Here is a 19,272-nt window from a genome sequence, read left to right as displayed (position 1 = left end):
ACTTGCGGTTGCAGCCTGTCCAGGCGTGCGCAGTTGCGACGCCGAGCACACGTGTACACGGTAAGTCCGCTCGGTTGTAGTGATTATTCTGAACTACTCCAGTTTCCGGCTACCGCACGTGTGCGGTTAACAGGCTCAGCAATACTATTTTTGTATTGTTGCTCCCTGCAGCTCTGTGTCTCTTAACAGAGCTTGCCTTATTGCACCTGGGTGAGTTAGAACCCTGTGCATATTAGAGCTCTGTCTCTCTCAGCAGCGGTTTTACCATCCACCGCACGGTGGACCCCGAGTGGCGAAGGCACTTTATTTTTTTTAGTGTCTCCCGCCACTCCTATCATAATACTAGCGCCAAGGTCTGGCTGGAGATGGCAGATCAGCATCAACTGTTGCAGTGCGTGCGACAGCTCGAGACTCGCTTGGCTACCCTTGAGAGAGCTCTCGCAGCTTCGCAAGCCACAGATGCTGCTGTCCAAGCACTCACGGACGCGGTTGGGCGTTATGTCCATGTCCGGCCCTTGCGCCGACAGTAACCCGCCTCCAGTTACCCGAAAAATATTCGGGGATGGTGCCTCCTGTAGAGGTTTTAATCAGCCAGTGCTCGATTCACCTGGAGCTGCTGGCTGCGCAATTCCCTAAAGAGCGGGCCAAGGTGGCCTTTATTATATCCCTACTGTCGGGCAAGGCGCTGGAATGGGCTACGCCACTATGGGAGCGTGGTGATCCGGAGATCCAGACCGCAGCTAATCTGCTAACTGCCATCAGGCAGGTGTTTCTCGGTCCGCAGGTTACAAACGACCTCTCTCCAACTGCTCGCCTTGTCTCAGGGATCACTCTCGGTCAGTCAATACGCCGTCCGTTTTCGGACACTGGCGTCCGAGTTGAAGTGGTCTGACAAGGCTCTGATTCCTGTATTCTGAAAGGGATTAGCGGAGCATGTCAAGGATGCTCTCTCCACGAGAGAAATTCCTACCGGCCTGGAGGAGTTAATATCTATCTCCTCACGGATTGACCTCCGCTTTTCTGAGCGTGGTTTGGAGCGAGCTCACTCCAAACGGAGAGGTACTCCGGCTCCCAAATTTTTTGAGCCTCTGGACCTGCCCGAGCCAGAGGTTCTACCTCCTGAACCCATGGAGGTGTTTCGTGCCATTTCTGAGACATGTCCGGCTCAAGAGTCCATATGCGGATGTCACCATCTACTCGCTGCTTCCCAGGAAGACAGTTCCCCGCAATGGTCTGACTGAGCCGGTAGGCGAGACTTTTGTCCCTCCCCGCCAGCGGCCCAAAATCCTCACCTGGGCACACGCGCCCAATGCGGACGGCCATCGTGGCTATATGCAGACCACGAAGTCTCTGGCCGGATCGTATTGGTGGCCGCACAGGGCTCGGGACGTAAAAAAATTAATTCGGGCATGCACCCTATGTGCTCGGGATAGCCTTCCCGAACGGAGTGTGGCTACGCCCGCCGATACACGGCGGCGTTTTCCTAAAACTCCCGCTCCCATTGTCTCTCGGGTGTCCCTCCTGAGACCTGGCCTCCCCCGATACCATCCGTGAGTCCCGGTTTCACCTACCGGGACATCAGGCTCACCTTTTGACAAGTCTGAGACCTGTGCCACTGTCAGGCACAGGCTGGTGGATCGGAGGGGTAATGTTAGGAATCTGGTTTCTATGATGCCTATATCCAGATTCTCACATTTGTCTCCAGAAGCCAAGTCCTTTTTTCCCAGCTTCTCAGCATGCCCACAGGTTGAGCTCCCACTGGAGTTCAGGAGTCAGGTGCTCAGGTCCTGCTCCTGATTCCTTTGTCTTAGGTCAGGGCTCTGGAGATTTCCAGCAGGTCCCGTACACTATAAAAAGTGCACATGGCCGTTATGCCATGCGCTAGTATTTTTATACTGTTGCTGTGTGTATGGTGACGGATGCTTGGACTGGTGACTGACTCATTAAGAAATCCCTTCCCTCTGATAATACGCATGTGTGAGTGAGTGGAATTCAGTCAGCACCTGCGCTAGCGCCAGCGTGCACAAGCTCCATCTTCCAGCAGCTTAGCGTCCTGCATCGCGCTTGCGATACTTGCGGTTGCAGCCTGTCCAGGCGTGCGCAGTTGCGACGCCAAGCACACGTGTACACGGTAAGTCCGCTCGGTTGTAGTGATTATTCTGAACTACTCCAGTTTCCGGCTACCGCACGTGTGCTGCTGAGATCCCGTGCGGTTAACAGGCTCAGCAATACTATTTTTGTATTGTTGCTCCCTGCAGCTCTGTGTCTCTTAACAGAGCTTGCCTTATTGCACCTGGGTGAGTTAGAACCCTGTGCATACTAGTGCTCTGCCTCTCTCAGCAGCAGTTTTACCATCCACCGCACGGTGGACCCCGAGTGGCGAAGGCACTTTATTTTTTTTAGTGTCTTCCGCCACTCCTAACAGGGAGGGTGCTGCTGTCACCATCACGGGGCTTCTTCCTCGCCTCAGCCTCAACCCAAGACCAAAAGGAATTGGGGAAGGAGGGGGGATCTCAACTTCGAGCCAGCACCCGCAGGACTGGGGAAGGAGCGACATGGGGAACAGCCATCTCTACTTCAACCGGGCACCCCATAATAGGGGGCCGAGAAAGGAGCCATGTCAGGAGTCTCACAGGAGACCCGCTTTTCTTCATCTGTCATCCGGGAAAAAACGGTGTGAAAAATAAAATCTTTAGGTGTGCCTCCTTGCGACACTAAGCAAAAACTGGAGAAGGCTGACGCCGTCCAGGGGTGTATACTGCAGAGGAGGAGCAATAGTTAATCTTTTTCAGATTATGCATAGTGTCGCCTCCTATTGGACAGCAGCATAACACCCATGGTTCTGTGTCCCCCAATGAGGCGACAGACTAAGTGTGGTAGAAAAAGGTGCACAAGCAACCGGGATAACCGCAGACTTGAAAGGATTGTTAAGAAAAAGGCCATTCAAAAAACTGGGGGAGATTCACAAGGAGTGGACTGCTGCTGGAGTCATTGCTTCAAGAGCCACCACGCACAGACGTATCCAGGACATGGGCTACAAGTGTCACATTCCTTGTGTCAAGCCACTCATGACCAATAGACAACGCCAGAAGCATCTTACCTGGGACAAGGAGAAAAAGACCTGGCCTGTTGCTCACTGGTCCGAGATCTAATTTTCAGATTAAAGTAAATTTTGCCTTTCATTTGTAAATCAAGGTCCCAGAGTCTGGAGGAAGAGTGGAGAGGCCACAACCCAAGCTGCTGGAGGTCTAGTGTGAAGTTTCCACAATCAGTGATGGTTTGGGGAACCATATCATCTGCTGGTGTAGGTCCACTGTGCTTTAGCAAGACCAAAGTCAGGGAAGACACCTACCAGGAAATTTTAGAGCACTTCATGCTTCCCTCTGCCAACAAGTTTTTTGGAGATGGAAATTTCATTCTCCAGCAGGACTTGGCACCTGTCCACACTGCCAAAAGTACCAATACCTGGTGTACAAACAGTAACACTGTGCTTGATTGGCAGCAAACTCGCCTGATCTTAACCCCATAGAGAATCTATGGGGTATTGTGAAGAGGAAGGTGAGAGACACCAGACCCAACAATGCAGATGAGCTGAAGGCTGCAATCAAAGCAACCTGGGCTTCCATAACACCTCAGCAGTGACACAGGCTGATCGCCTCCATGCCACGCTGCATTGATGCAGTAATTGATGCCAAAGGAGCCCCGACCAAGTACTGAGTGCATTTCCTGAACATACAAATCAGTAGGCCAACATTTCGGATTTTAACATCATTTTTCAAGCTGGCGTTATAAAGTATTCTAATTTACTGAGATAATGACTTTTGGGTTTTCATTGGCTATAAGCCATAATCCTCAACATTAACAGAAATAAACACTTGGAATAGATCACTGTGTAATCATAGCATTATAATGACTGTATAATAGGAGTTTCACTTTTTGATATTCTAATTTTGTGAGAAGCACTTGTACATATATACATATATTACTAATTTCATTCTTTTTTTTTTTTTTTTTTTTTTTTAAAGCATTGCGATATGGAATATTTATATTTTTTTCCGATCACATTTAAAAAAAAAAATAATGTTTTCAAAAAAAAAAAAAAAAAAAAGATTGTGATATGAAAAAAATATCTATATTTTAAAAAACTACTATGCAATAAAACTTTTTTTTATAGAATTCTCTCTTTATACCACAACCTAAAATACAATATATTTTTTGGGACAATTTTTCAAATATCAATTTTAATTATAACTATTGTATTATGTTAATTATTTAATAAATTATTAGTCATCTTTCAAATTTTAGACTCCAATGTCCTGTCCTTTCAAGAAGCATTCTCAGAGGGCTCATTGTCATCAGAAAACAGGTCGATAATGACTGACAACGCCTCACTCAACAATGACGTTTGCACAAGCTCATTAGATGCTTCAATACAAAATATAGGGCAGGAGTCTGTTCATTGCTGCTAATGTACATGTGTAATTTCTTAAACAGGAAGAGTCTAAAAAAGCCCAAGTGGCCAAAGTGAAAACTGTGAACTTTCTATTTTTTTTTTTAATACAGATTGTACTATGGTAGGATAGAGAGGAAAAGCGATTTTAACAGGAATTAGAAAAAAAAAAAAAAAAGACCTATTGTTTAACCATCTTTAGGTTGTGTTCACACGTCAGGTCTGTTGTAGAAATCTCTACAAATGCCAACGCATTCATAACATGAGAGTTATTTCTGCAGCATGTGAAAGGATTGAGGGCTCATGCACACATTGAGTATTTGGGGAGTTTCTTACCCCAGTATTTGTAAGCCAAAACCAGGAGTGGAACAGTCAGAGGAAATGCATAATAGAAACATTTGCACCACTTCTGCATTTTTCACCCACTCCTGGTTTTGGCTTACAAATACTGGGGTAAAAAAACTCACCAAATACTAAATGTGTGCATGAGCCCTTACAACCCCATTCAGAGGTATGGAACAGTCGCATGGATGTTACACGCTGTTCCAGAAGAGGATGGAGGAGACAGTAGATCTGGCCCACAGCCAACCAGGACTCTGGAGAGCTTCATTTTCTACATGAGACACCAGGCAGCTTCCGTGTGAGCTCATATCCTCAGGAGTCTGCCTTCACAACGTGCGGGGCTATATTCTTTTGGCTTCCTTACTGCTGGCATTAACTGATTCAATTGTTATTGATTGCAGATATTATATCATCTAGTATTTGATTACGGAGGGTCACCTCAGGACCCCATGCAGAGATTTACTTACAGAGGAACCATAATGATCTCATTTAAAGGCTCCTGAATGACGAAGGAATAATAAGACTTAATAAATCAATTGTGGTAAACAAATTAAATTACATTTTAAAACCTCAGAAGAATATCCATCTCCACATCTGGGAAAGGCCTAATGTATCAGACAGGATCCGAGCCAACTTTTCAGATGCTAATGAACATTAAAGTCGGTCGTCTTGTGTGTAGGGAGGCCTCCAGACTAGGAAGTAGGAAGAGGATAAGGATTGGGTGATCTAAATGTAAATGCCAGGGCTTTTTATTTCTGCAATAAATGAATCTCCCCTAAAGATGCATGAACTCTCGGCCAAGACAAGTGTTCACATGGGGAAGGAGAGTTGAAAGATATGTATTGGCTGGACAACAACTGTGTAATCCATGCATGTATCGCCAATCATAGCTCTGCTTCTGTCTGAAGAGATATTCTTGACTTTCCCACCCCCGACAGTCTCATGAAGTGGTGGTTGAGCAGCGCCACTCCATTCGAATGGGGGTAAAAAGTACCCGCTTCTTCTTATCCGCACAGGTCTTAACAGTCAGACCCCCACCAATCCTTAAGTGGATACCTAGTCTGTGAGTAGATGATGTCCGGTGAAAACTAGTCAACACCTTATTATTCCCCAAAAAAAGCCGTAAAAGCGAAGAAAAATCAAAGTGCCAGAATTTAGCTTTTATTCAGTCAGTAAACGGCCACAAAATCACAACAAGAGAATATCAATACATCATATGCAACTCAAAAGGGTACCAACAAAAATGGTCAGGTGGCCACACAAAAAAAACCCACAAGCTTTTAAAAACAGGGACATCGACGGTAAAATGAAAAGGATACAGGTCTCATAAAATCGTGACATAGACCAAATATAAAATTTTAAACAAGTTTCTGAATAGTTTGGGGGGCCACAAAGAGGTGGGAAAAAAAAGTTATGGCACTTGGAGGATTAGAGGAGATGAAGACTGGACACCTTGAGACAAAGAGGGGGGGAAAGAAGAAAAAAAAAAAAAAAAAAAAAAAAAAAAATCGATTGAATGCAATTGATTTCCTTAAAATGGAAACTGTCATGTCCCACGACTTGGGAAATCATTTAATATTTGCATTACTTGTGTTGCATCATCTGTTGCTAGGCAGAAGTTTGCCTTTCCCTGTATTTTGTCCCAACTCTCTCCCTGTAGTCCTGTGATGTATGTTTGTTCCCTCCTTCATTCTCCATTTTGTGATCGTCCCTCCATCTGTATGCATCCTGTTACATGTTCTCTGAAGAATATTCCTTTTTACCTGCTGCTTTCATCATAATACATGAATTTCAGTTAAAGCATCCCTCTTTTCCTGGAGTCTTCTTACATGAGATCGTGGCTGAGTTAAGCTGTCTGATTAATCGGTATAAACGTGAGTACAGGTCGATACGGAAGGGGCCCAGAAAGAGAGGTCTATCCAGGCACCATACGTTCTACATATCCATGAGTCAGAATAGTAAAAAGGAATAACCTGCCTTCAGAGACAGTAACTCAAGGTCTGTGCTGAATCTCAGTGGAAAAGGACATTTTCCAGATAGACTGTAACCCAGTTCCAGCCAGACCCCAGCGTGCATAGAAGCCACACTGCAGCTGAACAGAGAGGAATATAACTCCCATCATTACACAGGACCCTGCAGCTGCTCCAGCATTAGATACAAAGTATCAACTCTGTACAGAGTCTGTGTATTTCCTGTTGCTGAACAGTGGGAAGTATAACCCCCATCATCAAGTCTTCCTGCCTGCAATCTAATCATGTCTGAAGCAAGGAATACAATGTCCCTACCAGACTTACAAGCACAGGAAAGAGACCCAGACCCCCATCCACCATCTAGCGAAAGGGGAAAACGTACAGTCAAACCCACATGGAAAGTCATGGAGAATTTAGAGACTGCAAAATGTGAATTAGTGATGTGTCTTCAGTATGGAAGAAAGTGCTGAGTCATATAGACACTGCATCAAGGCCTGCTTCTCATGAGTTACCACCAGAGGGAGTTCTAGAACAATTATGCACAGCATACCAAATGTACATGCAGAAGAGTGACCAATACATTATTCTCCTGAAGAAACTGAATCTCCCAGAGACTTTAAACGAATTGCAAGGTTTCCAGCAGCTTAATTCTGAAAGAGACTGCACTGTACGTGACATTAAAGCCAAGATAGAGGCTAGAATCGCACGGACACCAGATGCATCAACTCGCTCATCCAAATCGTGTAAGCACTCAAAACGTTCATCTAGGTCAAGTTCATCAAAATATTCTACTCTTACTGAGCAGCTTATAAGAGCACGTGCTAAGGCTGAAACTACTAAGGTACAAGCTGCCTTTGCACAAAAGAGAGCAGAAATGGACGCAGCTGCTGCACAAAAGAGAGCAGAAATGGACGCAGCTGCTGCACAAAAGAGAGCAGAAATGGATGCAGCTGCTGCACAAAAGAGAGCAGAAATGGATGCAGCTGCTGCACAAAAGAGAGCAGAAATGGATGCAGCTGCTGCACAAAAGAGAGCAGAAATGGATGCAGCTGCTGCACAAAAGAGAGCAGAAATGGATGCTGAAGCGGCACGCATGGAAGCTCTAGAGAAGGAATGTGAGCATGCAACAGCCATGGCAGAATTAAAGGTACTCGAGCAGGCTATCAGTGGGAGTCAAAGAGACAGCGTCAGTTTGTGTGAAATGGAGGCAGAAGACCCTATCGAACGCACAAGAGACTACGTGCTAAGCCAAGATGGCGAACCGCAGATCATCACTAACACTCCTGATGGTGTTGACGCTTCTCCAGAGCACCAGGATGCTGATCCACTTACAGAATCCTGCATTCAAGGTCAGTACAATGCTCCCAAACTTGAACTTCCTTCATATTCCAGTATGCGCCAAAACCCTGCATCTCACCAAACTCCACAGGCTAATACCTACATGCAACCCAATATGCCGGCAGGTCATTATACCCTCGACAACCACACAGTGCCACCTCCGCAGGTAGCAGAAACTATACCCACCAAACCAGTTGCTGGACTAAGTGCATATGCCACTCCATACTTCCCCATGTTTCAAGGACAAGACGTCTCCACCCCTATGTACAACACCGCTCAGCCTACAATTGTGCATCCTAAGTCAGAAAGAACAGACATGTCCGACTTCGCAAGGTACATGATTCGTCGTGAACTTACTAAAACCGGTCTCACAAGGTTCGACGACCAACCTGAAAATTACAGAGGTTGGAAAAGTGCCTTTAGAACCGTAACTAGTGACCTCGGCATCACTGCTGCGGAAGAGCTGGACCTGCTGATCAGATGGTTAGGACCACAATCCACAGAGCGTGTCAAGAGACTCAGGTCTGTACATATCAGTAATCCAACGGCTGGTCTCATGGCTGCATGGGAAAGACTAGAGAGAAACTTTGGCAGTCCAGAAGCCATAGAGGATGCACTGTTCAAGCGACTACAGAGTTTTCCAAAGATATCAAGCAAGGACAGTTCAAAGTTCCTAGAGCTCAGTGACCTGCTGTTAGAGCTCCAGCAGGCCAAGGCAGACACCCACCTATCTGGCCTCAGCTACCTGGACACTGCTCGTGGAGTAAACCCCATTATCTCCAAGCTACCATACAATGTACAAGAGAAGTGGACTGCAATAGGGTCAAAATACAAGAAAGACCATCAAGTGTCATTTCCTCCGTTCTCCTACTTCTGTGAGTTTATAAAAGACATTGCAGAGCGTAAGAACGACCCAAGCTTTTCCTACGGAGAATCCAGTGGCCCAGCTTCACCTCCTTCTAAATACGTGAGCACATGCTCGAATGACAGAAACCGCAGGGGTCCAGTGTCAGTGAAGAAGACGGATATTCTTCCCTTACCAACATCAGCTCCAGGCAAGAGCAACAAGGGTGAAAAGATAGAGAACCCAAATCGTGAGTGTCCCATCCACAAGAAGCCACATCCCTTAAAAAAGTGCATCGGCTTCAGGAAGAAACCACTCCAAGAACGCAAGGAACTTCTAAAGAAGTTCGGGGTATGCTACAGATGTTGTGCTTCTACTGAACACTTTGCTAAAGACTGTAAAACTACAATTAAGTGTATGGAGTGTGACAGTGAGGATCACGTACAAGCACTCCACCCATACCGTCCTGACTCTACACGTACTCCTTCCCCCACCACGAGCCATGACGGGGAGGACGCAGCTCAAACTGCAAGTCATACCACAATATCTTCTTCATGCACAGAAGTCTGCGGAGAAGGTCTCTGGGACAAGTCCTGTGCGAAGTTTTGCCTGGTGAACGTATATCCCAACGGTTACCCAGAGAAAGCCGTGAAGGTGTACGTCCTCTTGGATGATCAGAGCAACCGATCACTTGCAAGGTCAGAACTCTTTGATATGTTTAACTTAAAGGGAAATGCTTACCCTTACACATTAGGTACCTGCAGCGGTGTTACAGAGGTCTCTGGGAGAAGGGCCAGTGGTCTCATAGCGACATCCCTTGACAACACCGTGGAGATACCCTTACCTACACTTGTCGAGTGCAACCAGATTCCATCCAATCGAGAAGAGATCCCAACGCCATAGGCTGCTCTTCATCACCCACATCTCAAGGGGATAGCAAACAAGATACCAGCCCTCAACAACAGCGCAGATATCCTGATTCTGCTTGGCAGAGACATTCTCCGGCTGCACAAGGTACGTCAGCAAATTAACGGACCACACGACGCACCATTTGCCCAACGCTTTGATCTAGGCTGGGTAATTATAGGCGATGTTTGCATACACAAGATGAAGAGACCTAGTAACATCTCCTCTTACAAAACACACATCTTGCCAAATGGTCGCAGCACTCATTTTCAGCCATGCCCACATCATTACTGGGTGAAAGAGAAAGTGAGCAACACCAAGAGGCAACAGGAATCCTTCAACAACATGAACACGCTCCAGTCCTGGGACGAAAACCTCGGGTCAACAGTGTTCGATTCCACAAGTGAAGACAACAAGTTAGCACCCACAAGGGAAGATAAAGAATTCATAAAGGTTATGAATAAAGAATTTGTTCAAGATGACTCCAACAGTTGGGTAGCTCCTTTACCCTTTCGTTTCCCAAGAGCGAGATTGCCAAACAACCTGCAGCAAGCAACTGCAAGGTTCTCATCCTTAAAACGTACCCTAAAGAGGAAACCAGAGATGGAGAAGCATTTCATTGACTTTATGCAGAACATCTTTGACAGAGATCATGCTGAACCTGCGCCACCACTGAAGGAAGGAGAAGAATGTTGGTACCTTCCATCCTTTGGTGTCTATCACCCTCACAAGCCTAACCAGATCAGAGTGGTGTTTGACTCCAGTGCTCAGTATGAAGGCCTCTCTCTCAACAACCTGCTATTAACTGGACCCAACCTGAACAACAGCCTCCTTGGAGTATTGATCCGCTTCAGACAAGAACCTGTTGCTATAATGGCCGACATTCAGCAGATGTTTCATTGCTTCATCATGAAGGAAGACAGCAGAAACTATCTTAGGTTCCTATAGCACAAAGACAACAATGTCAACAATCAAGTCATAGACTACCGGATGAAGGGCCATGTCTTCGGCAACAGTCCTTCACCTGCTGTGGCGATCTACGGACTGAGACAGACAGCCCAGGAAGGTGAGAGTACGGATCCGATGCTCGTCAATTCGTAGAGAAGAACCTCTATGTATACGACGGGCTCAAGTCCTTGCCCACAAGTGAAGAGGCAATTGACCTACTCTCCAGGACACAGGAAATGCTATCCACATCAAACTCCACAAGATCATCTCTAACAGTCAAGAGGTAATGAGCGCGTTTCCATCTGAGGACCATGCCACGAACCTAAAGGACCTCAACCTAGGTTCTGATGTTCCTCCCACACAGCGCAGCCTTGGTCTACTGTGGGATATCAAACAGGACACCTTCACCTTCCAAGTGTCGCCCTGTGACAAACCCTTTACCAAACGAGGAGTCCTATCCGTCATAAACAGCATCTACGATCCTCTCGGGTTTGTAGCATCCATCACTATTCAAGGCAAGATATTGTTAAGACAGCTCACTGCCGAGAACACTGATTGGGACACCCCGCTTCCGACTCAGAAACAGCAAAGGTGGGAGACATGGAAGAAGTCCTTGAAGTTCTTAGAGCAACTCCAAGTCCCACGTTGTTATTCTCCAATGATTCTTACCCCAGCTACACTTCTTACACAGAAGATTGGAGCTGCTACAGTTCCTCCCGGGAATTTCGATAACAAGGACATTTACAAACGTCAGTGGAAGCAAGTACAACACATAGCTAACGTGTTTTGGCACCGTTGGAAGACCGAATACTTGCACCTGCTTCAAAACCGTCACAAATGGCAGACACCCAGTCCCAATCTCCAAGAAGGAGACCTTGTCCTCTTAAAAGACAAAGAGGCACATCGTAACGACTGGCCAATGGGTCTTATCACCAAGGTCATGCCCAGCGAGGACGGAAAGACTCGTAAGACAGAAGTTAAGGTGACAAAAGGGGGCTCTACCCGAACCTTCCTCCGTCCGGTCACCGATCTCGTGCTGCTACTGCCAAAGGAGGACGTCACATGAACTGAACATTGCTCCTGGACGTTTCTCACGGCGGGGAGCATTCCTACTCATTCCCCAGTTTTATTGAACATTGACATTTTCCATTGGATTGAACTTTGAACATTGCCATTGGATTGCTGGGTTGGTGGAAGAGTTGGCATGTTTGCGGCTTCCCCAATCCGAAGATGGGTTTAATAGACTTGACTTATCTTCCGGTGTGATCTACAGGTCAACAACGAGTTGGACTTTAAAAATGTTTGTTGTTTATTATTGCATGCATGTTTTTCTTTTCTCTTGTTTTTCAGGTTCGAACGACTTTGAAGAATTAAGGACATCGTGAAATCCAAGGATTTCAGACGGGGAGTGTCATGTCCCACGACTTGGGAAATCATTTAATATTTGCATTACTTGTGTTGCATCATCTGTTGCTAGGCAGAAGTTTGCCTTTCCCTGTATTTTGTCCCAACTCTCTCCCTGTAGTCCTGTGATGTATGTTTGTTCCCTCCTTCATTCTCCATTTTGTGATCGTCCCTCCATCTGTATGCATCCTGTTACATGTTCTCTGAAGAATATTCCTTTTTACCTGCTGCTTTCATCATAATACAAGAATTTCAGTTAAAGCATCCCTCTTTTCCTGGAGTCTTCTTACATGAGATCGTGGCCGAGTTAAGCGGTCTGATTAATCGGTATGAACGCGAGTACAGGTCGATACGGAAGGGGCCCAGAAAGAGAGGTCTATCCAGGCACCATACGTTCTACATATCCATGAGTCAGAATAGAAACCAATAGGTGGTTTAATATTAGGTTTGTTTTTGAAAAAAAAAAAAAAAAAAAAAAAAAAAAAAAAAAAACACCAACAGTCTGTATGTAAAATTAAAATCTTGGCATTCTCACACTGGCCACTGGGGCTTTTTTAGAGAATACCTTTTTCAGAAAATCCTCCTGTACATTAGCTGCAATGGTCAAACCCTGTCCTTACATTTTGTAAAGGTCACTGAAGGGAGGAGGAGCAGATCAGCTGTGACACTGCCTATTAGATTGATGGATTCTGTGTCATCACTCGTGTATAAAGGTGTTATTAGACACTGTATTACTGCCTTTGATAATAATGCACTTGCTGAAAACTCTTCCTGAAAGCACAGTACAAGTCTAAAAAAAAGCCCAAGTGGCTAGTGTGAAAATTCAATTTTTTTAAAAAAAGCAAAAAACAAAACCAAAACATCACATATTAATTACACATTATATGAAAAAGTAAAATTAATCAAAGCACCTTTAATTGCTTTTCTGGCAAACTATTGGCCCCAGGTGCAGTTGAGTGTAATATAACCAACTGTGCTTTACCTTCCAGCCCCAGCACTGTATCTCTACCACTACCCCGTTATGTGTGGTTTGGCTGCAGCATTGATGATATAATGTGAGCACAGCAGCTAATGACTGAGCTCAGCAGCTGCTAACGTGATGCCAGCGCTGCAGACAAACAAGAATACATGGGCAATGGCAGAGACACAGAGCTGGACCAGGGGCAGGTAAATAAAGCTCAGTTAGTGTTTCACATATGAAGGTTCTTGCAATGTGACAAATAGTTTTTAGAACTTTTTCTGTATAGTGTGTAGACATGATTTTAATCTTAAAGTTAAGATATCCTTCAATTTCCCTTTCTGTATTCAAAGAGGTCGGGAAAAAAAAAAAAAAATTGAAAAAAATCCACTTTAAAATGCTTCCCAGTACAAAGATATGAAATCCATTTTCTAATGGTGGTGGTCACTTGCTCTCAGTTTTTGGGGGTTGGAAAAATAAATAATGATAATGGAGAATTCATGCAAAGTTTGTTATTCCTATATTAAAATAGATCCATGTAATTATTTCTAATACATTGCTCTGATAATTGTGTGATCCAGTCACATAATGATGCAGTTACCATGCACTATACCAGCAGATGACGGAACCATTACAGCACTGCATGCAGACAATAAAACATTTGCTCAATACATAATAGAAAATTTACCCAAATTGTTCCTTTTTTCCCCCCCCATTTGTGATCAGATCATAGGAGTGACTGAACTCTAAAATACCATCTGAGTGATTCTTGCAACACAGGCCGAATGCACAGTATACAGCAATGACCGAAATCTGAGGACATGTACCAACGGCAGACGATGAGCCGTGTGCGTGCAAGGATCCATAACAATAGCAATTTCAGAGAAACTCCTACACTTACTGCAGGATGTGTGAAGTTTTGCATACGGAGAAATTAGTGCGTGTGATATTCTGTACTCCTGCCTTAATGTGTGATCAATGGAAATCGTCATCTTGGCGACCTACCGCTTTGATGCTGCCGTGTAGGGGAGGTAACGTTTCGGATGCAGGGAGTCAGCTGGCTCTCTCCTCTTTCATGGGACGAGTCTCGAGATCTGTCACTTGATCGACGTCTATCTCTTGATCTTTCATGACCGCCACTGGCACCATGGAGACTCATCTTTATGTGGCCAGTGCCTGTTCTAGCTCCTCGAGAAGGAGTGCTGAAAAAAAGAAAGTGCGTTCGTATAAAAAAAAAAAAAAATCAGTTCTGGATACCAAACGAAAAACTTTTTGTACAGACATGAAAACAACCAACCATACATGAGAGAAAAGTCACATGCAGAAGGGATAGGAAGAGACTGGTGAAAGCTGCACAAAAAGAACACCAACATCCAAAGTCAATTAATACAAAGATCCCTGTGAGGCACGATAATCGAGGCAGCCCCAATTTGAAGTCCTTAAATACACAAGTATTAGGTCTGAAAAACATACAGGTGACGACGAAGACAGACAGGCGACAAGGGAAGCACACCGATGTCAGCGACAGGGAACCCTCAAGACTAAGGAAGGAAAGGCTACAGCTTGTAATCTGCATCCAAATTTACAATATCTGGGATTTTTATGTAGCGGAGAGGGAGTGTGTTGACTAGAAATGTAGATCTAGGTATTGTCTGCCACAGATGCAAGACAGCAACGTATGAGAGGAGGCCGGCCAGATGTCTGCTGCACGCATTATGGAAAAGCAGGATTAAAAGCAGAGCCTTGATAGGAAAGCAGACACAAAGGATTTTTAACAATGAGAAAACAGTTTATCGCAGGACCGGTGAGAAGGCGGCAATTCCTCTACCCAATGAGCAAAGCCTCAGACATCCCCAGAAATGGTCTGGTGAAGTGCAACAACAATAATATCATCTAGACCTAGTAATAACCTACCACAACTTCCTTTTACAGGTAAGAATTCTTGCAATGTGTAGCTGTGATCTTATTTATGGGGAATTTATCAGTATGGAGCACGAACGCACTATAAAACTGGACCAAAGCCATTATTATTGGCACCGAGCGGCGGCTCGGGAAAAGTAAAACTGAACAAAGGAGCGAGCACGGATCATATGCACACAAAGAAGTGCCCGAGATGAAAGACAAGACCTGCAACTCTCCTATAATTGCATCAGATCCCCCCCCCCCCACCAGGGAGACATACACACCTTGCACTTGGACCACTCATGCATGGGAAAACCTTGGGTACAAGAGCACAAAGGAAATGTGCGGCATCAAGTAATGACTGTCCAAAAGCCGGGTCAGCATCCCTGTACATTCCTTGCAAACTTCAGCATATTGCAGCATTAGTCCAGCGTCTGGGGGTCCTTTAGGCTTTCCTTACCCTCATGCCTCAATGGCAGCTCTTCACGAGATGCCACCTCCCAGATATTAATACAAATCATTTTCATACAATCAGTGATTCAGACTGGCGTAGTGATCGGGGGGCTGACGTCTCCAGCCACACCACCCCATTAGTGCTGCTTGACGAGAGCCGTGTTTACCAGCTGGCTGCTATTGGATGTCCCACGGTGACGGGCAGAATACAGGCGGGAGGGGGCAGACGTTTCTAAGCTATTTCGAGGCTAACAAGATTTTCTAGTAGAACTCGTCAGATCTGATGCTGCGGCTGCTGCTAATTACTCGAAAGAATGACTTAAACCTCTGTCTATTTCATAGACAGAAGCAGATGGACTTCAGAGACAGAACCCCGGATGAATGAGTGCTCGCTTGGAAAGACCCCTCAAAAGGAGGAGGAGGGGAAAAAAATGCTGCAATCTGACACATGAAATAAGCCGGAAAGCAGCAAAATATGGAGAGAGTGAAAAAAAAAAAAAAAAAAACAAGGTACATTGCTGGGGGCTGTCACTAGATATCTTGCAGTTTTTTGTTTTGTTTTTTTTTTTTTTACAGGAAAACACATCAATAATGTAGTATTGCTGGAATAAGAAAGCAAACTGAACATTATGGATGACAAAGCAGGAAGAAACATTGTGACTGCCGCCTGCAAAAATGTCATCCATCACAGAAAGGTTAAAGGGAACATTCACACGTGGTGAATCCGCTGCAGATTATCCATCCGTAAGTCGGGCTGTTAAACAGGCTGGTTTAGCACATCAGGCATAGGTATATGTGCGGTTGTTGCGCTCAGGTCAGGAGATCCACAACCGGTCTGGACTCGGACAGTGAATGTCGGACGTGTGAAACAAACGCAAAGTGGATGAGATTTTATCCACATGCTGCGTAATATGTGCCAACTCCACTCATATGACATCTCTTGTGGTACAGGTAGCAAATGAGTAATAAATAAATAAGTCTGAACAACGCCTTTAAAGGTTTCCACCATTATGGGCCCTTCTGTAGATTAATAAGGTCTAGCGGACGACCCCTTTAAAAGGTCGAATGAGGATATTTGGCACTGGCAAAATGTGTTATTTTGGTTATCCTACGCTCGTTTGAATGAGGCCTTAAAGCTGTGCATTTTCCCCTGCAGATACGCCGCTATGTGTACATGAGATTCCCTAAAATGTTATGCACAGCACTATTACAGCAAAACACAGCATTTTCCATGGAAACATAAAATTTCCCAAATAACATATTACAAGACCGTGGGATTATTTTTTTTTTTTATATAATGGGTTGCTTTATTAATCTATAGTCAAAGCAACAGCACTTTATTGAAATAACCAAAAACAAATGGTACCAACAGCTTTCTAAATATGTACTAAAAATGCAAAAAGGAGGAAAATAAAAAACAAAAATAAATAAAAATTGCACAGCTGACTCATGTCAAGTGCTTGATAGCTGATCCTGACCCAGGAGCCAAGTGACAGCGATACGGTTCTTAACCTGGTATCAACTGCCAGTCATATGGTTCAGACCTCGATCCTAAGTTTCAGTAATTCAAGGCCATCCCTGAGATCAATGGTATAAAATAGTATCTGTATCAGCAGCTGGGAAGCCACGAGCACAGGTCACCGATAAGGGTATAATGCTCAAAGCCAGTAGTGGTCAACCAGAAACATTATTGGGGTCTTTCATACAGTCACTGATATACAAGAGGCCAAATTGGGGACATGCATCCAAATATGGGCCACAATTATAGTCTGTCAGATTTAACAATGTCCTTTTCCAGCAGTCCTCCTAAATTCAATGTTTGAGTTAGGGCACCTGCAGCAGCACCTAATATGGCATCACGTTTTCCATATACAAGTAATGCAATGTCTGCTTAACCCCCCCGATAAATGTTACCTTTATTGCAGAGATCTGATGTGCCAGTCATGAGAAATTTAGTATACAAGCCATAAGCAAATCAGCCTGGTAATGCAGGTCCTTGGGGGCATGTCAAGTACTTTGTACCGCCCCCAGGGAACTGTAATTCTGTCCCAATTTGCATACAGCTTCTACACCAAATTTCTCATGACTAGCACGTCGTATCTCTATGATATAGGTATCATTTTTATTGGGGGACAAGCTCCTATACAGTCATAGGATTACACATGTAAGAAATGTGCTATTAGGTTACTGTTAAGTAATTGTTTGTGGAAAGCTATAAAGGATAGTATGGAACCTAAATGCAGACTAGAGTTTAGTTTTTCAGCACAATCTTGTTGGTGTTGAGATTAAAATTGCAATATGTAAATTAATATGCATATTTCTGAAAGTTTCACATTTTATAAAGAATATTTGCATCTAATTTCACTAGTGTAGCTTTCTACACGTACGTGCTACCACTGACAGCTCATAGGTGTTTGTGCCTAACAGGTACTTTGAAATGCAAAACTAAAACGCGTTCGGTATAAATTATAGGCAATTCTTACAACAATACATATTTAATGCGAGTGCCCTGTTAACAGTAAGAGCTCGATGGGTAAAGTGTTGAGTCAGAACATGGTCACAAGGCAATTAAGAGAAACTTAACATAATGGTGAAATATCAGACTTGGAACAAGGACGTGTGTCAAAAAGGAAAGAGAGGTGCAACCTAAACAGTCTGCATCAGTTAGGGCCAAACTCCATCCGGAATGGAGACACACGGAACACAATGGTCAGTGCAGATAGTAACGGATTATGTATGCTGCCCTTGCGGACTGCCTTATATGCGTACTGTTGGTCTTGCTTACATAAAATAAAGTCTGCAATTTGTAAAAAAGGAAGTGACAATGTTTTCTCATACATACAAAATGCTAACGCAAGTGTGGATGGAAACAAAATCCTACAGAAATGTGATGAATAGGCCGCCTGAAACTGAAGGATGAAGTTGCCCCCATAGTGAATTTTACTATTTAAAAAGCGACCAGTCATAGAAATTATGTCAATATCTAGCTAAAAAAAAAAAAAAGTCAAATTGCAGCCAGAATGAAAAGCAACCTAGTCCTCCTGGGACAATGGATGCCCCTCACTATTTTCTCATCTTAGTCCTTCCCAAGCTCAGGCAGCTCCAGTATAGCTCCAACAATGAGCAGGGAAAAGGTAGTGACCATGACCAGCACACGGCTTGTTAGGATGCCACATGGTTTATAATTCTAGGCATTACCTGGGTCAAATGTTTTGCATTTTCCCCTTTTTATTTTGCAACTGACCATATACCGGCCACACAGTGTAGGCATCACTGGGAAGATAGAAGGGTTTGTACATTGCTTCTATCAGCTCTCTCCTAGCACTGTCACCTCTGCTATACTGCCCCTATAGCAGGGGAGGGGAACCTCAGGCCCCAAGGCCATTTACGGCCCTCGATGACCTTTAATCCGGCCCCCGGGCAGATTCTCAGGGACCACAGTGCTTTGACAGGGAGCTTTATTTTGATTGCCACCAGCTCATTAATTTCTTCTCGCTCTGTAAGCACACATGCAGTGTTCACTACTGAACACTGAAGGGCATGCAATGAAAGATTACATCCTGACACCAGTGCCAGAGTCAGGATGTACTTTGTGGGCGGAGTTTATACGGCACCCGAAGGATGGTATAAATATCCAAATGGCCCTTGGCAGAAAAAAAAAAAAAAAAAAAAAAAGACCACCCACCCCTGCCCTATAGGGTTAATTCTCAAAGATATTGGGAACAACCTCTCTGCTGATTTCATTTACAAATGCAGC

The 19,272-nt window shown here is 44.5% G+C and overlaps 1 protein-coding gene across 9 annotated transcripts in view; it reads right to left on the bottom strand.

The window, feature by feature from the left end:
* BTBD10 (BTB domain containing 10) overlaps positions 1-19,272 on the bottom strand; it is a 53,087-nt gene that overhangs the window by 23,807 nt on the left and 10,008 nt on the right. For all 9 annotated transcript variants that reach the window (XM_073578341.1, XM_073578336.1, XM_073578335.1 and 6 more), the window contains one exon: positions 14,166-14,362. In XM_073578341.1, the coding sequence (XP_073434442.1) occupies positions 14,166-14,362 (197 nt within the window). The remainder of the gene's footprint in view (positions 1-14,165; positions 14,363-19,272) is intronic.

The sequence above is a fragment of the Dendrobates tinctorius genome, unplaced genomic scaffold, assembly GCF_039654945.1.
Source record: "Dendrobates tinctorius isolate UK_male_01 unplaced genomic scaffold, ASM3965494v1 ptg000059l, whole genome shotgun sequence".
In the NCBI taxonomy this organism is placed as follows: domain Eukaryota; kingdom Metazoa; phylum Chordata; class Amphibia; order Anura; family Dendrobatidae; genus Dendrobates; species Dendrobates tinctorius.
Note: the sequence above shows the minus strand (reverse complement) of the source record. Positions and strands in the feature narration are given on the sequence as shown.